General features: G+C 38.5%; 1 protein-coding gene across 2 annotated transcripts in view; it reads right to left on the reverse strand.

The window, feature by feature from the left end:
- Positions 1 to 22215, reverse strand: part of LOC108270264 (formin) — a 66666-nt gene extending 44451 nt beyond the window's left edge. Inside the window, exons 1-6 of one of the 2 annotated variants that reach the window (XM_053682516.1) lie at positions 19749 to 22198; positions 18288 to 18411; positions 15065 to 15126; positions 11460 to 12181; positions 9109 to 9250; positions 1977 to 2064 (exon numbers count right to left, since the gene is read on the reverse strand). In XM_053682516.1, the coding sequence (XP_053538491.1) occupies positions 1977 to 2064; positions 9109 to 9250; positions 11460 to 12181; positions 15065 to 15126; positions 18288 to 18411; positions 19749 to 21560 (2950 nt within the window). In that variant the 5' untranslated portion in view covers positions 21561 to 22198. Of the gene's footprint in view, positions 1 to 1976; positions 2065 to 9108; positions 9251 to 11459; positions 12182 to 15064; positions 15127 to 18287; positions 18412 to 19748 lie in introns of both variants that reach the window. The other variant, XM_053682517.1, reaches the window with a different exon arrangement.
- Positions 22216 to 22568: the final 353 nt, after the last annotated feature.

Consider the following 22568-nt stretch of genomic DNA (forward strand, 5'->3'; position numbering starts at 1 on the left):
CAAAGAGGAGATAAGAGAACAGAATAGTAGAGAAGAGAAGAAAATAGAATAGTACAGAGTAGAGTAGAATAGTAGAGTTGAGAAGAGAACAGTAGAAAAGAGAAGAGTAGAGAAGAGAAGAAATGAGAAGAGCAGAGAAGAGAATAGTAGAGAATAAAGTAGAATAATTGAGAAGAGAGGAGAAGAGAAGAGTAAAGAGGAGAGAAGAGAATTTTAAAGAGGGGAGATGAGAAGAGAAGAGAAGGAAAGAGAATAGTAGAGAATAGAGTAGAATAATGGAGAAGAGAGGAGAAGCGTAAAGAGGAGAGAAGAGAAGAGAATAGTAAAGAGAAGAGGAGAGAAGACAAGTCAAGAAAATGAAAGAGAATAGTAGAGAATAGAGCAGAATAGTGGAGAAGAGAAGAGTAAAGAGGAGAGGAGAGAAGAGGAGAAATGAGAAGAGCAGAGAAGAGAAGAGAAGAGTAGAGACAAGAAGAAAAGGGAAGAAATGAGAAGAGAATAGTAAAGAGGAGAGTAGTGAAGAGAAGAGTAGAGAAGATAAGAGAAGAGAAGAGCTTTTTGAGTCACGGGTCCAGTATATTATGTTTCTATAACCTACATTGCATACAACTAAATTTCACTGTGATTTTACTCAGCGATGATTTAGCAGACTGACAAACTTTCTGGCTTCCCTCTGCAGACGACCCTCCAAATGATAGTCTATCTGCTTTCCTCTGCTGAGCTTTGCAATTTGCTAACAGTCTTACTGACAACATGTACAGCAGATGCGGATGAGGTTTTTTTTTTTTTAAATCATGTAGAGTGTTTGATCAGTCACACAATGATGAAGGCTGGGTGTGCTGGGTGTAGGGATAAGGGGGGACATGTTCTGGAAATTTCTTCACACCCATAGATCAAAGGCCATCAGCTACTGCCAACTTGAGTGAGGGGCCAGTGTGTGTGCGAGTGTTTGTGTATGGGAGGTCCAAGATTAGTAGCGGTCACTGAAGTCGTGCATGCAAACTTATGAGAGTCTTTTCCTCTCTATTTCAGATTTCTATGCCTGTCTCTCTCTGTATTATCCGTGTACACCACACATACCAACCATTTTTGTTTAATTTGCTGAGCTGGGAAGCCACTAGCCTCTTAAACATGCCTATTAGGAGTCTTTGCTTTACTGTGACACTCAGACTCTGCATTTCTCCCAAACCTCACATTAAGGGGTAAACACATGCTGAAAGAGAATGACAGAGAGAGAAAGAGAGAGAAAGAAAGCACTAGCAACGAACTGTCTGATCCAAAGTGTAATGTGAACTTTTTTCCAAGTGTGTGTGGCTAAGTCTGCGTGTGTGTGTGTGTGTGTGTGTGTGTGTGTGTGTGTGTGTGTGTGTGTATTCCATGATGGTGGATTTATATACACTAAGATTATTACAACCTCACTCCCATTAGGACTATAGAGAGTGTCACCAGCTAAAATAACCAGATCACCCTACCCGCAGACAGCCAGGCTCTAACTTGCTGTCCTCTCTCTTTCTGTGTCTATGTTTTGTTTCCCTGGACCTTCACCTACACACACTCCATCTGTCCATTTCCCATAATCGAATGGGAAAAAGTCTCCTATGTCTCCATTCTACTAAAAGCATCTATTAATGGATAAAACCTTTAACAAATTCCTGCACTGCACACTGTTTGCTTACTCACCAGACCCCCAGACACACAAACACAAACATACACATTTCATTCAAGTGACACCAGCACTCACTACAGATGTAGGAATTTCATAAAAAGGCTGCCTGGAAGTAAATCAAAAGACATCAGTGAAAAATGGGGAAAATTACAGTTGCGCATTGCTCACATAATAATAATTGACCCATCTGTGAGTTATCAAGTCTGCAAAGAATGATTTAAGTGAATTGCTGTACAATTAAAAGAGGAGGAAGCATTTAAGAAAGACAGGAAATGGTTGAACGGATTGTGTGGAGGGGTGCTGTTCTCACCTAGCTGAATGTCCTTCATCTCCAGATGAAGGCTGGATATTAGTATCCCCACTGCTTGAGAACGTTTCCCATCTAACAGCTTGATTATCTGAGAGGAATGCAAATAAATAACCAAAAGTCAGGAAAGAATACACAACCTTATTATGCTTTATGGATAAACAAACAAATACACTCCAACAGATTGACAATGTCTGCTTAATTTGTGATAGTTTGTGATATAAATATAAATAACATATAGCCACAAAAATCTTTATGGTCATTACTAATTGAGGTTAATCTGATATTATGATATTGACTTATATTATTCAGGATACAGTTGTGCTCATAAATGCAAATGTTAATATTTTTTAAAAAATCAAGAGGGATCATTAAAATTGCATATTGTTTTAATTTAGTACTGCCTTGAATAAGCTATTTCACATAACAGATGTTTACATAAAGTCCAAAAGACACAATATTAACATAATATATATGCTTATGATGTAAACTTTTGAACAGGATTATTGGTGTAAATTGTTATTATTTCATAAGATGCTCTAAAAGCGAAGACCGTCCAGGACCTGGAGGAATTTTCTGAAGAACAGTGGGCAATTTAACTGCTCAGGACAAACAAGGGACTCATGACCAACTATCACAAAACATAAAAACAATCATTGATCATCCAGGTAACAACACACAGTATTAAGAAGCAAGTGTATGTAAACTTTTGAAGTGTTTCATTTGTGTAAATTCAGTTATTATTGTGTCTTGTGGACTATAAGTAAACATCTGTTATGTGAATAGTTTATTTAGGGCAGGACTAAATAAAAAACAAAATTAAATGTTACTGATACTTCTTATTTATTTATTTAAACATTTTGCAGATTCTGCAGGGGGTATATAAATTTATGAGCACAAGTGTATAATAGGTGTAATGAAATAACACATCAGCTGTATTCAGATTTAAATCTGAAGTGGGCATGGCCAGAAGTTGTCTTTTAACGAACACTACAATTATGCCCCTGGAAACACTGGAAAACTCAGAGGTAGAAATGTCAACATGGTCCATGAATTCTGGCTCTTATAGTTCCTCAACCTCAGCTAGTAAAGTTCATAATTGTTCTCGAATATGGATGTATGCAGGGCTGTTATTTTTAAATCCTGCTTACACATTTCTTTTTGTACTTTACTACAATATTTAATAAAAATGTAGTTGGTTCTAATTCCAAAAATATACACAAATTTAGTAGTCTAATTTAAGCAACTCTGACCTTGACCAGGCAGTTACTAAGGATAAATGTTCATGTTAATAAACATGATCTTTTCTTGTCCCAGGAGCTTCACATCTGACTGCTTGCTCACTCCCACAGGAAAGTAAAATTTTCTCCCTTCCACCACTTTTTTGTTGTTATCCCAGTGCCGATGCACACCTCTATCCTTAACCAGATGCCCTGTGAACCTTTCTGGAAACTTTCATTAAAAAAACAAAAAGATGATATGACTAATCATTTAACCTGATGAGACTTTCAAGCTTACATTTAGCAACCTATTTCATCACTAAAAAAATGTCTTTGATTTTGTGATATAGTCACAATTAGGATGCAGTTTGGGAATAAAAGAGGAAGAAAAAATGGAACCATAAAAGAACATCTTTTGGCTCTGGACAAGCAGGCTAAGAGATTTTATAACAAACTATAAATTTACAGGATTTTTATTTGTCCCTACACATGGTCACAATTACATATGAGTGAATATCCCCATAAAGTACAAAACAGTTTTTGGCAAGTTAAAGCCCCACTTTAAAAGTTAATGTCACAGACTTATTCATTAGGTAGCAGTTGAGCACTCTTGCAGGCACTGAGCTACCAAGGCGTTCAGTGGGAATCAGCAAGAGGGGTCTTTAAAGTGAGTATTACATTACAGCCAGCAAAGTGGGCATGCTGCTACTGCATTCATTATTAATGTCACCGGGGATCTCCCCTGGCCTCCACTCCCACAGACACTGCAAGAGCAGGAGCGCCTCTCTTAACACCTCTAATGAACTAGCGTGTTAAAGCTAACCAGCCTTATAAATCATGCGTAGTACCACGACTGAGTAGGACAAGTGCTCAATATAGTTAATGGATTAGGTATTGTGGAAAACTAGCATAGCTGAAATATTACGGATAGAAGAGAATCTACCAAGTCTTTTTAAGTCAGGAAAGCAAATGAATTCCATAGCAGAAAACATCCAACTATGTTAAATAAAATATCTGCCTGTGAAATTAGCAGGTTGCTGATTGCATATAAATAAGAATAAAAATGGTTAAGCATACGCTATGAGACACTAACCAATACCAGTTACAAGTTTTATATTTTATATTTTAAGTTTATTCATCAACTGATTCATTGCTTTTAACAGATGGGGGTCATGATGGCAACAAGCTGAGAAGGTCAGCCCATCTCCAGCCACACATTTCAGTGCCTCCTGTGAGATCCCCAGACATTCCCAAGCCAATTTCTCCTGGGTCTCTATCCAGTGGGACGTGCCTGATACAGCCTTGCCTGGAGCTGATTCAAGGACATATTTGTGAGGTTCCCAAACCACCTCCACTGTCTCCTCTCAATTCAGAGCAGGGGTTCTACTCCAAAGTTTTCTCAGACGGCTGAACTCCTCACCCTACCACCGTGACTAAGCCCTGCAATACTGTGAGGAAACTTATTCTCTGCTGCATGTAAAAAAAAAAAGGTACATCTATGCAAAATCTATGCAAAATCAAGGATATATCTGTGACTCTGCAGAGCAGCCAATCAGACAGGCTCACTCATTTTTACTCATGATATAACTAAAGATGGCAGGACTATGAGGATTTCAGGACACAAATGTACTAGTTCTCATTTCTGGAAACCAAGATGTATAGAAACCTAGAAGTTCCTGTGCAAACGCAAAAAGACCCAAGACACAGCACTAACACAACTGAGGACTTAATAAGTAGAGAAACTAAAAATGTGGCAGCAAGAGTTTGGCTGTGAATGGGAGGAGGAGACACAGAGAACAAGCGGGTAACACCTGGGTGGTTACACCTGTGTGTGGTTAAGAATGCAAGTTTTTTTTATACCTCCTTTTTAAGTTTATTTATACCTCCTGTGTCCTCTTGCTGCCTACCAGGATTTAAAAATATCCATGTACTTAATTCGATCAGAGTCAAGAATCAGAACATCAAGTTAAAATGGCTGTAGATTTGGTTTGTCATCTTTTCTCAAAGGAAGATCTTGTAAAGATGTTTGGCCTTTGCAACACCTATGTAGGTCACTTTTTTACATACACCGGTAGAATAGCTCAGTGTGAGCATTACTAATGGATATTAAGTGTTTCACTAACTTTCGCAACACCAACATCAACACCATTTAACAAATATTGAGGCCAAAATTCTTCACACAAACACACCAAATTACCGAAACATTCTGCCAGAGAACATCTTGACCCAGAATCACAGATTGCATATCCTGAACCCACTCTCAAGCGTCAAAATCTATCCTAAAATAACCGCTTAGTAAACAGGAGGTGATAGTGCCCGTAAATCATCACAGAACGTCTGAGTCAGAAGCAATTAAAATGTCCGTTTGTTTGACCAGTATTATCATTATACAAACGATGTATTAAAAGAAATTCATCTGGTGACTAGAACTGTGGTGTGATGTTTATGTACTAGGCTAAGGACAAAAGAGACATTAGGACACATTTTTCTTTGACAATGTATAATGGATCATTATTTTTAACAATACTGAGCAAGGCAAGGAAAATGCGCTAAAACCAGGTTTTAAGTCTCATCAAAGGCTGTGTTCATCCCTTCATCACAAGTGAAGCCACATGTCTGCAATTAGGTTGCGTCCAGTGGGTTGAGATGATAGAGACTTCCTTCACTTCATGTCATCTCCTCTTCTTTCATATGATAATCAAGAGAAAGAGAGAAGGCCTCAAGAATATACACTGTGTGTAATGGGACACATGAAACTAATTACTTTCCCTGCTCCCCCCTACACTTACACATATACCTTATTTAGTTGCGTAGAGAGATGAGGTTCTTGTGTCAGTTTTAAAGACTTTGAGGATTAATTCAGTATTTGTATTGTTGTCTGGACTGTAGATGGAAGAAGACAAAAAAAAACATTGACAAACCCGACAAAAAAAATATCAAACTTTCTAAAAAACAACAACAACAAAAAAGACCTTCAGCCCTGAGGCAAGCGACCTGGGCCCAATCTGGCAACACTTTGAGAGCCGGTAATGCACATTGGCACTGTCATCACTCCCTGCTAGGTATTCATGAAAGAGGATGCCAATGCACACAATCCCACTGCAGCCCCCTACATCGTTCCTCAGACCCCATTGATCCAATCTTGATGCACCTAACTGCTATCTACTACTGGCTTTTTTCCTTATACCGCAGTGTAAGGATGGCCAGTGTAGGAAATTGACAAGAGGCCACGTCTTGCTGTCTAAGTCAGTCACCCCTCCTCCTGAAATTTCTCCACTCTTCCAACCCAAAATCTTTTGTTTTCCGGTGATGATCATTTCTTGGAAGGATGACGCAGGAAAACTATTTATACCTTGAAGTATAAACAATTGAAAATAAAAAGATGGAGATGTAAACATGCTACTTTTGTTTAGCCGACCTTTTGGAAATTGCACCGTCTTGCCAAGAACATCTGCGCCAAAATTCATCTGTCACTTTTACCTGACACAATCTTGAAGCTTAATAATGGTCCTTACTTATTACATACCAAAATTTTGTTCTTACATATACCTATATATGCATGCTATCCAAAACCACTTAACATCCATTATTTTTGCTTGTACATGTTCACAGTCAATTTAGTCCAATCATCTTTAAATGTTAAACATGAATCTAGAGATGTTTCCTTCCTCACATACTCCTGTTATGTTCATTGGGACTCCTGGCTTTCTTTCATTCATATCATATTTTTTATTTGTTATTTGAGGAGTTGTTAATATACAGGAGAGCAAAAAAGATACAAAGACAATAACGTTGAAGCCAGGGAATAAAAGATCGCTGTGAATCTGTCTATGCTTGTAACTACCAGAATCCTTGGTTCTCCAAAAACTGAACTGACATTAGGTCTTAGGTCTACATTAGATCTTCTCCTTCAACCAGTGAATGATCCATGACAAGCCCCACAAGACCTTCATAATAATTTCCAACAATGATGCTGAGAATTTTGAGTATATAATATAATGTATGTATATACTGTATTTATAGTAAATATGGTACAGATTTATACTATAATATTATATACAATATATAGAGCAAATATACTGTATAATATTCTGATCACTGCTACAACCTGACATACTTAGCAAGATTATTGAAAAAAGTGGAATGGATACAGTACTTTATAACAAAAAACTAGTGATGAGTGATGAAGTGCTAGCCTTGCAGTGTGTGGAGACTCTAGGCAACAGACGGCTGGCAAGACCACTGTCTGTCTGAAATCACATTAACTGAGGCCACCTCTGAGGCCAGAGTGACCAGACGTGCACACATTGGCGACTTGGTGCCCTAACTGATTGATCAGAAGGAGAGTGTGTATGGATCTAAAGCAGAACTAGACAGGACTAGACAGGGCCAGCTGAGCTGTCTGGACGCCAGGCAGAGTGCTGACTTGCTGAATGGAACATCATTGTCAGTGTTGGAGCCCAACAGCAAGTAGGGTATAGACAAGTTGAACAGTTCAAACCTTTACAAACTTTTAGGAGGAGTGCTGATTGGGACATGTATGACACTACATTGAAGAAGTAAATATTGCATTTGTAAATGTTGCATTTGCATTTACTTAAAATATGCACATATCAACATATCTGGGGAGAAAATATAATGCTTATATAATGATGTGCCACTAGTTTAACATAACATGGTGTCAGCAGAGTGTTTTTTTTAGCCTTGACACCAATAACTATACTGGAGTGACAATGCAACATCACAATACCCCTAAATGGTTCTTTGGCTTGTACCTCTGGGACACCCTTAATGGTTGTATGTAGAACCCTACAACAGAGTGTTTATGGGACCACTCATATAAACGAGGACTAAAACGCAACAGGGTGTGCAGTTATAGGAAAATAATCAACTTGCTAATGTGATGCTGTTACCACCTGAAGTTGAATATTTTCCTATAACAGCAAGTCCCAAAGTGTTTTATTCCTCTCATACTACAGAAACAATATTTAATAACATTTTGTTTATTAAAGTTGTGCTATTATTTAAAAAAAACATTCCACCATTCTAACAATTATTGAGCTTACCACTGTGTAATATCTTGGTATAAGCTATATGAAAAGATAGACAATATATGTTGGTATTATTAAGATCTAGAGGTCCTTTTACTTATCCAACCCTCTTAATTAAACTGTTTAATTTGAGGCAGGGAGTTCATGGCAACTTGTCTATAAGATTGGTAATTAAAAATGTTGCCACAGAGATTTAGATATGCAGCTCTTATATCTAGTATATTACTTGGAGGTGTAGCAACTGTGATTATGCAGAGTGCCACTGCCTCAATGATATTTACTGAAATGATATAAAAGCAGATTAGGCACCACTAGAAATACTGAGGCAAGCTGTTCTCTCCCTGCTGCAAACAAGGCTTTTCTTTTGCTGAAAAGGTTTGTTTAAACTTTTTGAGATCAGGAGATTCTCAGAATAAGAATCAGAAACACAGGAATTGGTTTTGGTTTGGTGCCAGTGTTCAACATTAAGCAGTACATAAAACATACAGTGCAGCAACAACAGCAAACAAACAAAATGAGACTTTTTGAGATCAGGAGATTCAAACAAACAAAAATCGAAAAACTGTGGCAGAAGTGTCGGGAGCCAATGAGTGTTATGAATAACATAATGGTGCAGAAATATAATTTGAAGTGTGCCTCAAATACCCTCTAGTGGTAGCAATAAAGTACTCCATTATCATTCTAGTGATTTCATGGAATAAATAACTAAACTGCTAATGCCTTAACATTTACGTGTCCAATTCAGTTTAGGCCCAGCAAATATAACAAGCTCTCAGCCCGTTAACTGGCCTTTAGATGACAAAAGTGGAGACCTTAACCTCTTAATTTGGTGCAAACATGTTGAAGTGGGAGGGGAAGACATACCTTCTTGGCTTTGGGCTTCTCCTCATATGTGTCGGAAAGAGGCTTCTTCTTTGGCTGCAGTGTGGCTTTGGAGAAAAGGTCTTCAAACTCCTTCGTGTCAACAATATCTGGCTCTTCCAGAGAACCCCACAGTGTGTTATTACTGGAAAAGAGATATACCAGCCGTATCACTGTACAAAGAGCATGTAGAGATATGTAATATTTCTGACACCATTACAGGAACAGTTTGTGGCAGAGAAAGGGAGGATTATAAAGAGCAGATTAGGCACCACTAGAAATACCAAGGCAAGCTGTTCTCTCCCTGCTGTAAACAATGCTTTTCTTTTTGCTTAAAACCTTCATTAAAGTTTGTTTAAACTTCTTGAGATGAGGAGAAATATTTTTGCTAAAAGTGAGCATAAAAAAACAAAGCTCTGAGAGTTTCACAGAAAGAAAAAAAAACAAATTTGTCCCACGTGTCAAAGAAACTTAACGATTCAAGTGTTCTTCCATAAGCATTGCATTTGTCTGCAGAGAACCACTGTCTCCTCCAAAACGACTGCGTCATTAAGGATGAGAGGTATTTGATTTTCCCTGTTGCTCAGTAACATGCTTAATACAAACAGGCTGCCTGGTCAGGCGCAGTGGGGAGACTAACAGTGCCCTCACTGACTCTGCTACCTTCCTTTTTCACTCTGTCCTTCTGAAAGGGGGGTAAAAATCAAAACCTCAGATAATAGAGCAGCTCCTCTCCATCTGCTCACATAAACTGCTCTTGACTGAGGAAAAGCCAGAGGGGGCTTAGTAAGGCATAAATCGTATGTCATGTACGACAGTTTAATGGAACTGATTCTTTAGGATGAATTGTTATCATTTGTCTAAAGAATGTGGGTTCATGCAAATGTCCAGAACTCCACAATAGATATTGTGCAAATTCATCCAATAATTTCCTTCTACATAAAACAGTTATACCTGCATTTAAGTAACTAATAAAATGCAATGGGGAATGCTGTCATAGAAAAATAATCAGCAACAGGGTGGTGTGATGCCACCCTGAAGTTGATTATTCTCTCACCAGGCTCTCTTTTTTCTCTCTATCTCTCTCAAAGTTAATACAATACAAAAATTAGGTCCTCTGTCTAGAATATCTGATGGCAGGGGACTGTAGGAAAATTTATTGAGTGTTACAAAGCACTGACAACCAAGTTTCCTTCCATCAATGTTAAATAAAGCCTCACCATATGAGCGATTATATGCATTTCTTTTTTCTAAATGAAAATGGATTTTAAACCTGTTTTTTTTTTCCTTAGATTATGCAAGTCGCTGTGAAGGAGCAGTTGCATATTAGAACACATTACTATAAACCTATGATCTGAATGACTGCTGGCTTTACTGTCAGAGCCATGCTGTTAAACAAAAAATAATCAACACTGACCAATTAGATTTGATCCTTCAGATCTGTGGTACAAAGTCATGTAAACGTTCATCTTTATAACATTATAAAAAAGAAATCTGAAGATTTTGAGCAATAATCTGAGCAATAATTTGATACTAGTTTACTGCACATAATGAGCTGCCTTAACATTAAGGAGAGCTTTGGCAGGGTGTGTTTGTGATTCAGTAAAGGGTTTTACAAGCGAGAAATGAGGTTTTAAAGAATATAAAAGGGTCAAATAGTTGGTCATGGATAGAATACCACAGCAATCAACCATGCTGCCAAGGATTCAATTAAGGACAAGTGAGACTAATCTGAAGCATTTGGGGGAACTCGTTTTCAACAGTATTGTTGAACACAAACGGATGTGAAGGGAATTTGATTTGCCTACCATTTATCCCACTGGGTTAAAAAGCTCTAATGCATCTTAGTTATTTCCCCAATGCGAAAGTATTTCATTGGAGATGAGGCAATGTTTACACGTTTTAGAATTTTCCTTTTGAATGATGCTCTGTGAGGAGTCCTTGCTATTCCATATATTAGTAATACTGTGTAAGGCTCGTAACTCAAAGCAAAAGAGCAGTGTTGAGGCTTAAAATCATGACTTATGGGGTGTCAAGAAGTGTGCTCAATATACACATAACCTTGACGCTTTTGTTTAATTTAAAAAGTATTACTTTAACACTGATGGCTAACATGAAAATCTAATTTAGTCCTGATGCTTCTAGAGTGATGAAGGACTGTAAGGCAGTGTAGATCCTGGCCTAATCCTACTTACTGTAACAGAAATCCATAAATCTTCTGTGCTGGCACTCCAAACCCTCCAGCTGTATAAACTACAGACACTTTAAAACAAGTACTGCATTTTCCCTTAGGGACAAACATGTTATGTTGTCTATGTGTGTGTTTTCAAGCCTAGACAGCTAAGAGTCCTTACTTGTCTTGAATCTGTATCCGAGTCCAGTAGAGTGGCTTCATGGGACATGTTGGTTCTATTGCTGGTTTGCGTGGGGGGGTTTCCACTGCCAAGCCAAAGGTGGGCAGAGGAGGTGGGGGGCCACACCCTGGAAAGGGTGGAGGTGGGGGGGGGGCTCCAGGCATACCCAGTGGAGGAGGGGGAGGAGGACCAAATCCAGGCAGGGGTGGAGGTGGAGGTGGTGCAGCTCTGGCTCCAGGTAAAGGAGGTGGAGGGGGTGGTGGAACTGATCCAGGTAGCGGAGGGGGTGGTGGCACTGATCCAGGTAGCGGAGGGGGTGGTGGCACTGATCCAGGTAACGGTGGTGGTGGTGGTGGTCCTGAAGCTGGTGAGACATGTGGTTGGCCAGGTAGAGGGGGAGGTGGTGGAGCTGGAGCTCCAGGTACTACGCCTAGATTCTGGGTGATGGAATCAAGGTTGAGTTTTCGGGGCAGGCTTTGAACAGGCTTGGTGTTCTCACCTTCTGGAGTTTTAATAAAAGTTTCCCGATCAGTCTGGATGCAAACGTTACGATATGTTTTGAGGAATGTGTTGTCTTCAGTGGACACACAGGCATCGCACACTTTTCTCTTGTCCCGTGAATAGCCTCGTTCTTGCTGAATTTCAGCAATGGTTTCTTGCAGTCGGGAAACAGCCACTGCATGCTCTCCACGCAGTTGGAAGACCTGGTACTCGAAGTCAGTCTGGGTTTCCATGTGTGTAGATATTCAAAAGATATTTGTGTTACTGAACAAGTGATAATATGATTCCATTTATTTATGCCATAAAACAGTTTAGCATTGAGAAGATATGGTATAGATAGAATACATGAAATATTACATGAACACCAAGTTCACCAGGTCATTTGGAAGTCTACTAGTAGTAAATCAATCTAATGAACCTGTGGAATATAGACACTTTTCGACTCATTTGAGGAGCTTGATTGCTAAGACATTTATCTTAAGCCAGCTTTACAGTGTATGATCAGACAAAAATAATACACTGTAAAATAATTCTTTGGTGCTGTCTTAGAAAGCTTAATGTGACGTGGTCACTGATGCAGATTTGGTGCCATTGCTAAAAACAACAAGGTGCCAGAATTTTTTAATTTAAATATCAGAATATGACCACTATATGCTACAGTATGACTCTCATCTAAAATGCACCAATTGGAAGACGGCATAGGATTACACAAATCTCACAGGATAGCTATGAATATGATAGCATAAACAAAAAAAGATAACTGACAGAATAAAAAAAATCCTTATTATCTCAAGCTCCCTTTAAAGAATGTTTCTGTTTGTGAAACCCTGTTTTCTGCATGAGCCTGGGTCACACAGATTTATGATGGAAGAATGTAGCAATTTCATAAATTGTTAGAGGATCTTCACCATATAATCTGACATGGAGAACACACATTATCGTACAGTCTGTTATAGAATATGGCCAATATTTTATTGGGATTATCTTGTGCAGTGTGCCATGTGAATATCTTAAAAGACTGCTGAAATCACAGTGTAAAACTGACTTTAAAGGAGTCTTCTACACTTCCAGACTATATCAATTCAAGTTGCTTCCATGGTAGGCTCCATGGTAACATTATCCTGTTTCAACCATGAAAGCAAATACAAAATATTATGCTCTGTTGAAATGCAAAAACAACAAATGTTTCATATGACTTCCACATGTTTCTTATTATAATTTGATCCACAAAGAACGCAATGAGGCATGTTCCTGTCTTTCAGCGCTCTGCTTGTCAGTGCTAAACATCTCCATTTTGTTTTCCTTTCAATCGAATGGGCCTGTGACAAACAGCACACTATGACACAATGGATGTAGCTGCATAAGGTAACATTAATCATTCTCAAAGACATGTAGAAAACTGAAACTTATTCAGCGAGATAAATGTTTTATAACATATGGTTTAATGTCTCTCAAATTACTTATCGTGGCCAACACTTTTAAAACTCTTTTTACAGATGTTCTTTTTTCATTACTCAATTAACAAATTATATTTTATAACAAGGAATGCATGGATAGTGTTACACACAAAAATAAATGATTGCTTATTATACTAAAACTAACAGTTACTCCAACAAAGAAATTTTTACTCTGTATGGGTTGCTTTTCTTCAACACTGCTGACTGTCTGGAAAACTGTTTCATTGAACAATACACACTAACAGTCTAAATATGTTCAACAAAGACTAGACTCAATCTGGCTTAATTTATTTGGAAAACCAGGCCTCAGAGCTAAGCTCTAATGTGTCTATGTCTGTCATTACATCAGTAAATCACTTACAGAACACAAAAAGGAGACACAAAAAAAACCTGTATCAGAAATATTTTCTCCCCTGAGATTTCTGTGAAACTGCATTTGAAATGCCTGTTTACTGTTTTGCCACAGGTTAGTTGCATAAACAATGAATTAGACCTTTTCTGCAGTTGATATATCAGTATGGGACACACAAAGGGAATTCAAATCAATATTTTCACATAACTTAATAAAGGAATATTGCAAGGAAAACACAAGCAAAAGTTTCCATATACAGTAGAACACGGATGGCTTTGACTGTAACTTTTATGGATGAAATGTCAGGACACATTCAGCTTGTAAACTTTGATCTTTTTTCATATGAGGAGCTAGCTGGAACTAGGTCTTCATCTGGAAACAATCAGTCCATTATGGCTTCTTTATTCATTTCTGCTCACATATACAAGTATGTTTACAGTCAATGGACTCCGTGGTAATGTCCTGCCTCCACTCTTTTCTCTTGTCTTATATCAAGCTCATTTAATACTGAGATTTTAATATGAAGTTTCAATTTTCATCAGGTGACCACATACAGTGTTTTTCACACGTTCACATTTATTTATTTTTAAGTTATTATATTTATTACGGAGTTCATTAGCCTAGGTTTCAGCCTATTTGACTAGTCACTTGAACTGAATGGTTTTATCCGAACCAAAACTAGTAGGCCTAAAAAAAACAACAACAACAACAACAATAAGACAAGATAGCCAAAAATTATATTCGACACATTTATGAGCCTAATACTTGAATAGTTGTATTATGTTAGCAAAATAACTCTGTAGTCAGGTAGTCTGGAAGATTTATGTAACAGTTAAAAGGGTCCCTGGTTGAAAAACAACAAACAAACAAAAAAAACCCAGCATATTTTTACCCAAAGCGACTGTTACAGCAATGGTTGTACTATAGAGCTGTTGGAGCAAAACTGAGTTTTCACCAGCTTACCAAAAAACAAGTACAGAATAGATGCAGGAAAAGCACAGAGAGCCACAACTACCTTAGGCTGGTGTAAATGCTAGTGCTGAGGGTAAATATAGTACAACAAATGAGCTGCATATTAACCTGAATTTGCTGGCTATAAATACATTTTCACTTATAATTATTCCTAAGAGTGAATAAGGTTCTATCTCACACACATAGCAGTTTTATAAATCGGGACAAGGCATAGAGAAAATTGTTACGTATGCTGTTTGACTTCATTGTGTATGCTGACATCTAGTGCCTCATAAGCATACTACAATTTTTCTGGAAATGGGATACAAAAAAGTGTCACTTACGTGCAGTTTTTCCACTTCCTCTTTACATTCTCTCTTCAATTGCAGAAGAGCAGCCTGGTGCTCTGGAAAAACAATTAAAATTGCAAAGTTTTGAGTAGAAGTATTTCAAAGCTAGTTTAACCTACAAAAATCATATCATTAATCTACTTAAGTGACAACAATGAAACTAATGAGAGAGAGATAGAGAAAGATGGAGACAGAGAGCGAGAGAGACAGAGAAAGAGAGAGAGAGAGAGATTCTCTGACTCTCCACCAAAAAGGTGGAAAGGTGTAAAGCTTTGCTAAATCAAAAATAGCTTTCAGGATGTACATTTATGATTTTGTGTATTCATGTTTATTATGTTTTTTCCCATATAAATTTAGCTGTACACTACACTTATATCACATAAAACATGTCTTCTACTTCCTAAAAACACTGAAATATTTAAAATACTGTACTTTCATCAACAATAAAATGTACTTTCAGTAATAAACAATAGAATTGTATATTATTATCTAACCTTTTAGTATATTCACATACTATCTGAAACACAGCACAACTGGCAAAAACCACAATCTCCACATTTCCAGAACTACAGCCTTCAAGCAAATCTGTCACTAATAAATCTGGAAACAAAACAAAATTTTCATTACTTTAGTCTTCAAAGAGATCATCTTTGGTATGACGTGGAACAGGCTGTTCCTTTGCAAGACTGTTCCTCTACAGTTGGGTGACAAATTAATGGAAAAAACTAACATAATGTGTTTTAGTAAGGTGTTGGGCCTCCACAAGCTCCCAAAACACCTTCACTGCGCCGTGGCAATGATTCTACAAGTCTCTGGAACTGTACTGGATTGATGAACACCATTCTTCCCAAACATTTGATGATGGTGGAGAAGAATGCTATCTAACATGTCAGCCCAAAATCTCTCATGGGTGTTCCAGTGTGTTCTTGTGATCTCGACATAACAAGTTGTTTTCTTGTTATCTCGACTTAATTTTCTCTTCATCTCAACATAACAAAAAGCTGCTTTCTCACAAGAACATCTCATGACTTGTGAATGGGACTGGTGACGCATGCATGTTGGTGTCTCCGCCATAGCCATCATAAATTTAATAACTGCTCGCTGTAGAGATGGACTTCATCTGCGCATTAAGAGGGAGGGGTGTCCGCCTAAGTTGTCAGATGTGGACTTCTCAGATGTGGAATTTGAGCTATTTCAGCTTGAGTGACTCCCTGATCAAAGTAAAAACTAATTTGTTCATCCATGATGCTGTGGGACTGCGCTAAACTTTTGCTAGCTCCAGAACAATAAAATCAACATGTTGTTATGTCGAGTACATGGAAAAATTAACAAGAAAACAAGAAAGCAAAAAATAATAATGCATGGCCGCTTAGGGCTTCCATAAACCTTTCCTATAAGAGGATAAAGTGGGCCCAAACCATGTCATCAGGGCCACCAGTTTTTCCTTTAATTTGTGACTCCTCAGTAAATTGCATAGGATCATACCTTTTGCTTATTTCTAAACAGTTTGGGGGTCTATTGTTTTGCCTCCTGCAGTACAGTTACACTTTCGTTGACTAATGGCTAACTGACTTTACTGAGCCCTTACAGACACTACACATGTTTTGTTCACAAATGATTCATCTATTTGACCTAAGGGGAAATTAGTATCAGTCACCGTCATGCACCTGACAGGCTTTTATTTTTTACATTACATGTTTATCTGCCAGTGTTTTTTAAACATCTGCCAATTGTGTGAATAGTGCAATTGCAACTGAGTGTTTGCCGAACCTGATGTATACAACTCAAAGTCAGTGAGTCCTTTCGGTCATGGCTGAGATTTGTGCCTCTTATGTTCAGCAAGTCAGTGTTTAAATCAGCAAATCTCTGTAGCAAAATTTTGTAAATTTTAACTTGTGTGTGCCAAGCATGATCCATGCCATTTGTGTAAGTGAATACTTTTGGTAATCTGTACTACTAGTAGCAGTCTGTGTTGAGCTGTGAAAATAATTATTATAACCATGAACAAACAAGCATATTATCATGAACATTATGAGTAACTATTTTACACTGCTTAAGATGATCATTGTCTGCCTTAGACAGCTGCTTGGTCAAGTTGCACGTTTGGGCAAACCATGCAATTGAACCAATTGGAGAGCAAATCTGCATGAATCATTTAACTGAACTGATTTAAATGACTCAAATTACTGAAAAGATTGCATCTTCATGAAATCTGTGGTGTTGTGTGGGGTTAATTAATGTTTCCAGAGTCTAGAGAGAATGTTACCATGTTCCCAAACCTTGGATGTTTTCATGTAAGTCTATGGAAGTTAGAGGTTTCATAGTCAAAAAAGTTGATTTATTCCACCATTTTCAAGCAAATTTTTAACTATGAAATTTATCAAATACTTGGTGCCCTACGGTGTATCTTTTCACTAACATGTTTGTATTTTCACTAAGGAAGAATTTTCAAGGAAACATGAATTACAACTAGGTGAAACCAACAAAACAGTGATTTCCATTTACATGCTCAAGTATGAGTCTACACAATAGCCACATCAGTAATAGCAGGGTGTGGAATAGGTGCTGAAGTCTAATTGCCCTTCAATGTGCCCTTTTGCCCCTCCTTTTAAACTCCACAAGTGAATGAACTGCTGAGGTGTTATGACTGTTGACAAACTGGTTTTGCATTGATACTCTCCATAAATAAAAACATGGACAGTAAATTGCCAAACAAAGTTGGCATTTGGCAGTTCAATGGTCGGTCCATAAATGTTAGAAAAAAAAACACCAAAAAAAAACATATATATATATATATATATATATATATATATATATATATATATATATATATATATATATATATATATACATACACACACACACACATGTACATAAACATATTCTAGCAGAGAAAATTAAATGTCATTTGAATACTATGAATATTATGAAGTGTTATTACGAATGAAGAAATGCAGTAGACTACTTTAATCATAAAATGCAACTGTGCCATCTACTTCTATCAGCTTTTTTTTCTAAAACCGTATAAGATATAGAAAGACTCAAATGCCACTCAAATGCAAAGTTGCTTTTCTCCTTTCAGCAGCTTAGAAGGAGATTAAAAGGTAAGAGCTATTTCAACTGAGGAATGCATGTTGCAAGAGTACAATAGCAAACAGAAAGAGAAGTATATGTTTCTGTACACAGTTTGATGATTGCTTATTAAAACACATCCAACCTGCTTCAGTGTAACGGAGTCCCACTTTTTCCTCTTCATCTTTAGGTTTGGGTGGTGGCCATATTGCCTGAAGCCTCCCAGGTGTCCTGTCATCGATGTCTCCTGGAGAGGAGAGTCCCTCAGTCTGGGATTTGAAGATGGGAAGAAAAGAAATAAGTTTAAAACAATGTAAGTGCTATAGATCAAGCCCTTAAATATTGTAGCCATAATCAAAAAGGTTGACTAAATAACCATAACTCATTATCAATTGGATGTTATCACGTTTTAAAATAATTTTATTCCTGAAACTGATATAAAGATGTATGTAATTTATGCAGCTTTCACATTTAGATACCCACAGGGGTAATATGCATTTGGATATTCCCTAATATGACTGGTTTTGGCCCACCACTTTTCTGTTATATAATTGCTAGCAGTAGAAAATGCTCTAAATTCTTTCTAAAAACAGCAGTTTTTAGTGTTTTAGTGTTAGTTTATCAGGGTGGCATGTTTAAAAAAAAATAATTCTTCAGACATCCAGACAGCTATAAAAAACCTACTAGAAACTCACCTATGCCATGTTGATTTGTATAACAGGGAAAGACTGAGTTTCTAACTGGTTATTTTTCCTGCAAACACAGTTTCTACATCACACATGGTGATATTATTGGCACGAATATATTTATGGAAATACAATCATGATATTCCATCCATGCATCCATGTTCTGTACTGCTTATCCTACACAGGGTTGCAGGGACCCTGGAGCCTATCCCAGGGGACTTGGGGCATAGGGTGGGAGACACCCTGGATAGTGTGCCAACCCATCGCAGGGCTCAATCGCACATGAAGGACAATTTTTTAGAGATGCCAATCAGCCTACAATGCATGTCTTTGGACTGGGGGAGGAAACCAGAGTAGCTGGAGGAAAACCCCTGAAGCATGGGGAGAACATGCAAGCTCTGTGTACACAGGGCGGAAGTGGGAATCTAACCCCCAACCCCGGGGGTGTGAGGCAAATGTGCTAACCATTAAGCCCCCCAACAATCATGATATTATGATGTGCAAATATAAAATAAGCCATTATATCTGCTGTAGTTGTCATTATAATGGCCTATTTAATCAGGCTGTAGGATTTTTTTTACTGTTAACAGGTTCACAGAGATGTAGCAACTAAATAGCAACTACATTTTAAAAGTCAAACTTTCCATGAGACGTGCTTGATACAGACAAGCAATATTCTTCAGAAACACTTTCAACACCAATTTCAGTGCCTGATGATTGATCACACAACTTTTCCTTTTTTGCCAGGTCATCATTCTAGTCCCCTGCAGTTTTCAAAACAAAATTTCACTCATGTGGACACCAAAAGGTTAGTTAGCTATGTAATAATTACAACATAGCATTACTCAAGACTGAAGAGTATAACTAGCCTGGGCACTGCCCATAGCTTATATGGTAAATACATTTTAAGTGATACGTACTTTGACTTCTACTGGACTCTTGTCAATGCTAGTAGATTTGCTGTCAGATTTCTCAAAGAAGGACTTCAGGATCTCTCTTTCATTTTTTATTTTTTTCTTGACAGCCTCTAGGTCCACTGAAACATCTCCAGTGTCCCTTATGATACCTGTCGTATCTTTTGCTAAAACTTTCTCTCTTGTATTGAGGCCTTTGATGTCCTTTGGCCCTTTTTCTAGGCCCTCCTCTTTGTCATCAAAATTTAACAGTCGCCGCCACTGATTCTTGGACTCAGCCCCATCTTTGGGATCAGCTCCCTTTTTTCTGGAGGTACTGGCTTGATGCTGTTCGAATTTGGCTTTGTTGACATGCTGTTTCAGGTTCAGGAGTGCCCGGTCTGTATCTTTTTGCTTGATCTCAGACACAGACTCTCTATCCTCTCCAACAGCACCTTTCTTTAGTACCCGTATACCACTGAAAAGTGCTGGCAACTGGAATGATTCCCTGGATGTTGATGAGAGCAATTTGTGAGAGAGAGTTGAGGACGGGTTTGTGGTAGTCCTCTTGGTGGCAGGCACGTCCTCTTTGATGTCAAGTGAAGGAGATGTGGCACTTGGCACAGAATCATTTAGGAACTCATTCTGATCTGTCCATAAAAGGTCCTTTGTCATGCTGCTTCCCGGCTGGAGAGCTGAGCTTGGAGAGGTAACGGCTATAGAGCTGTGAGACTCTGAACTGGTGACATTCGTTTTTGGTGTAGCTGTTCCCCAACTCTGTTCTTGATGAGAAATATGCTTTTCTGAAAGCAAGGAGGAGTCCAATGCATTTCCATCTGGTGCTGGTGTAGGTTGAGACTCTGTAGATAGCTTAAGGGGAGACCCGCAAGCAGAAGACACATAAAGAGAGTCCTCATTCGTGTATGAAGAAACGTTAAGAGAGTCCACAGTCCTGTATGGAGAATCACAAAGATAGTTTTCAGTCGTGTATGGAGAAATTGTTTGACCATCACCACTGCAATCTCCAGGCACAACTGGGTGGGTGTGTTCCCTCAATATGGGATCCTTGGCACCTGCAACATCTAAATCCATATCTACAATGGTGTCGCCTCCACGGTTTTGATTAGAATCCCTCCGAAAGTCTTTAGATGTAATCTCCTGTTCAAATTTGTCTACTGGGTATGGAGAGGAGTCCTGCTGCCTGTCAGAACTCTCATTAGACCATGTCCTGTTCAGAGAATATATGCCATCTCCTCTTCTCAACTCCAAACCGCTTCTATCTTTGAGGACAGGCAGTGTTGAATCTGTCTTTGACACATCACTCTCCCTTTCATGATGATGCCGATCCCAGTTCTGTTTTATAATCTTTTCATCCTGGTCAAGAGATGGGGATTTCTCAGTGACTTTCTGTTGACCAGGCAGGATTCTACATCCATCTTCCTCTTCATTTTCATTGTCACTGTAGGTCTCCACTCTGGTGACCTGAACCACATCCGAGTCTGTTAAAACAGTAAAGGGAGATGAAAAAGGTCTTCGCCAACTGGGAAAGGGAGAGCTCTGCAGAACCTCCCCCTTATAGTACTCAGTATTCGACTGTTCAACTGTCCTCTCAGATCTAACATCGATTTTAATTTCTGCACTTGGAGGAACAACACTTACATAGCTGTTATTAATATCAACATGGTTAGTAGGGTATAGAGATGACTCTTCCTCAGGCAATGTCTGGAACGATTTAAGCACTGCACTCTCCACTGCATGCTGCTGAGATTCTCTTCTCACAAACCTAGGAGAGGCTAATAACTTATGGAGTAATGACCCAGATGAATTGTTCCCCTCCATGATAAGAATTTAACAGCTTTCCCCAATCCACTTAAAATACAACTGTTAAATCACTCCTGTGTAGCCAGTCAGTGACAGAAAGAGCCGGTTTCATTTGGTTGAGGAAACAGAAGTCTTTTGTGAAAGCAAATCCGTTTCTTTTTTCTTGCCCACTCCAAGAGTGCTTCAATTATAGCCTAAATAAAAACCCCTTTTAGCTTTCTTCCTTTTGGCAGGTAAAGCTGTATTCAAGCTGTGCTTGTCAAAACAAAATAGTGAAACTTTTCCACAACACGACTTTTAGTTCTTCCAGCAAAAATCAAACATTCCAGTGCTTTAGATTAGGGTTAGGTTCAGCTGACTGTCCTGGCCATATTAAATGTTTCATGTTTACAAAACATTGGCAATTGCAATAATGTTTCTGGAAGCTAAAAAGCTATACTTCTCTCCAGCTTTGAATGTAAGTGTGGTCCAGAAATGTCCTCAGCCTGAATCTGCAGTGCATGGTAGTCTCCTGGCACCGTGTTTTCTTCTTGCTTGTTGAAAATATGTAACAGTTTTTATGTCTACCAGAGAAAGTTTAGTGTTGTCTTTGTGAAAATCAGCAAGGTTTGGTGTAGAGTGCGTCACACCGGTTTACCTATGCTTCTGCTCGTCCCTCCCTTATTTTCACCCTCCCTATTCCCTGGGAAGAAGCCATACGGCCAGGTGTCCTATTACTTACACTTACTTCCTCATAAAGGCAGTGTGTACAACCTCCCTCCCTCCCTCCTTCTCTCTCTCTCTCGCCTTCTTTCTCTCCCTTCCTCCTTCTCTCTCTCGCTCTCTTTCACCCTGCCTCCCTGCCTACTTCTCTGTCTCGCTAATCCAGCGGATCAGGTGGTGTGGGCAGTGCTGCTTAACCCTGCACAGAGAATTACACCATTGGCTATAAGGTTAAATTACCACGCCTCTACCATTCCACATTGTCAAAACAACTTTAAAAAAAACAACAACACAGCACACCTGCACATTTTTAAACTTCAGTGG

The sequence above is a fragment of the Ictalurus punctatus genome, chromosome 9 (assembly GCF_001660625.3).
Source record: "Ictalurus punctatus breed USDA103 chromosome 9, Coco_2.0, whole genome shotgun sequence".
In the NCBI taxonomy this organism is placed as follows: Eukaryota; Metazoa; Chordata; class Actinopteri; order Siluriformes; family Ictaluridae; genus Ictalurus; species Ictalurus punctatus.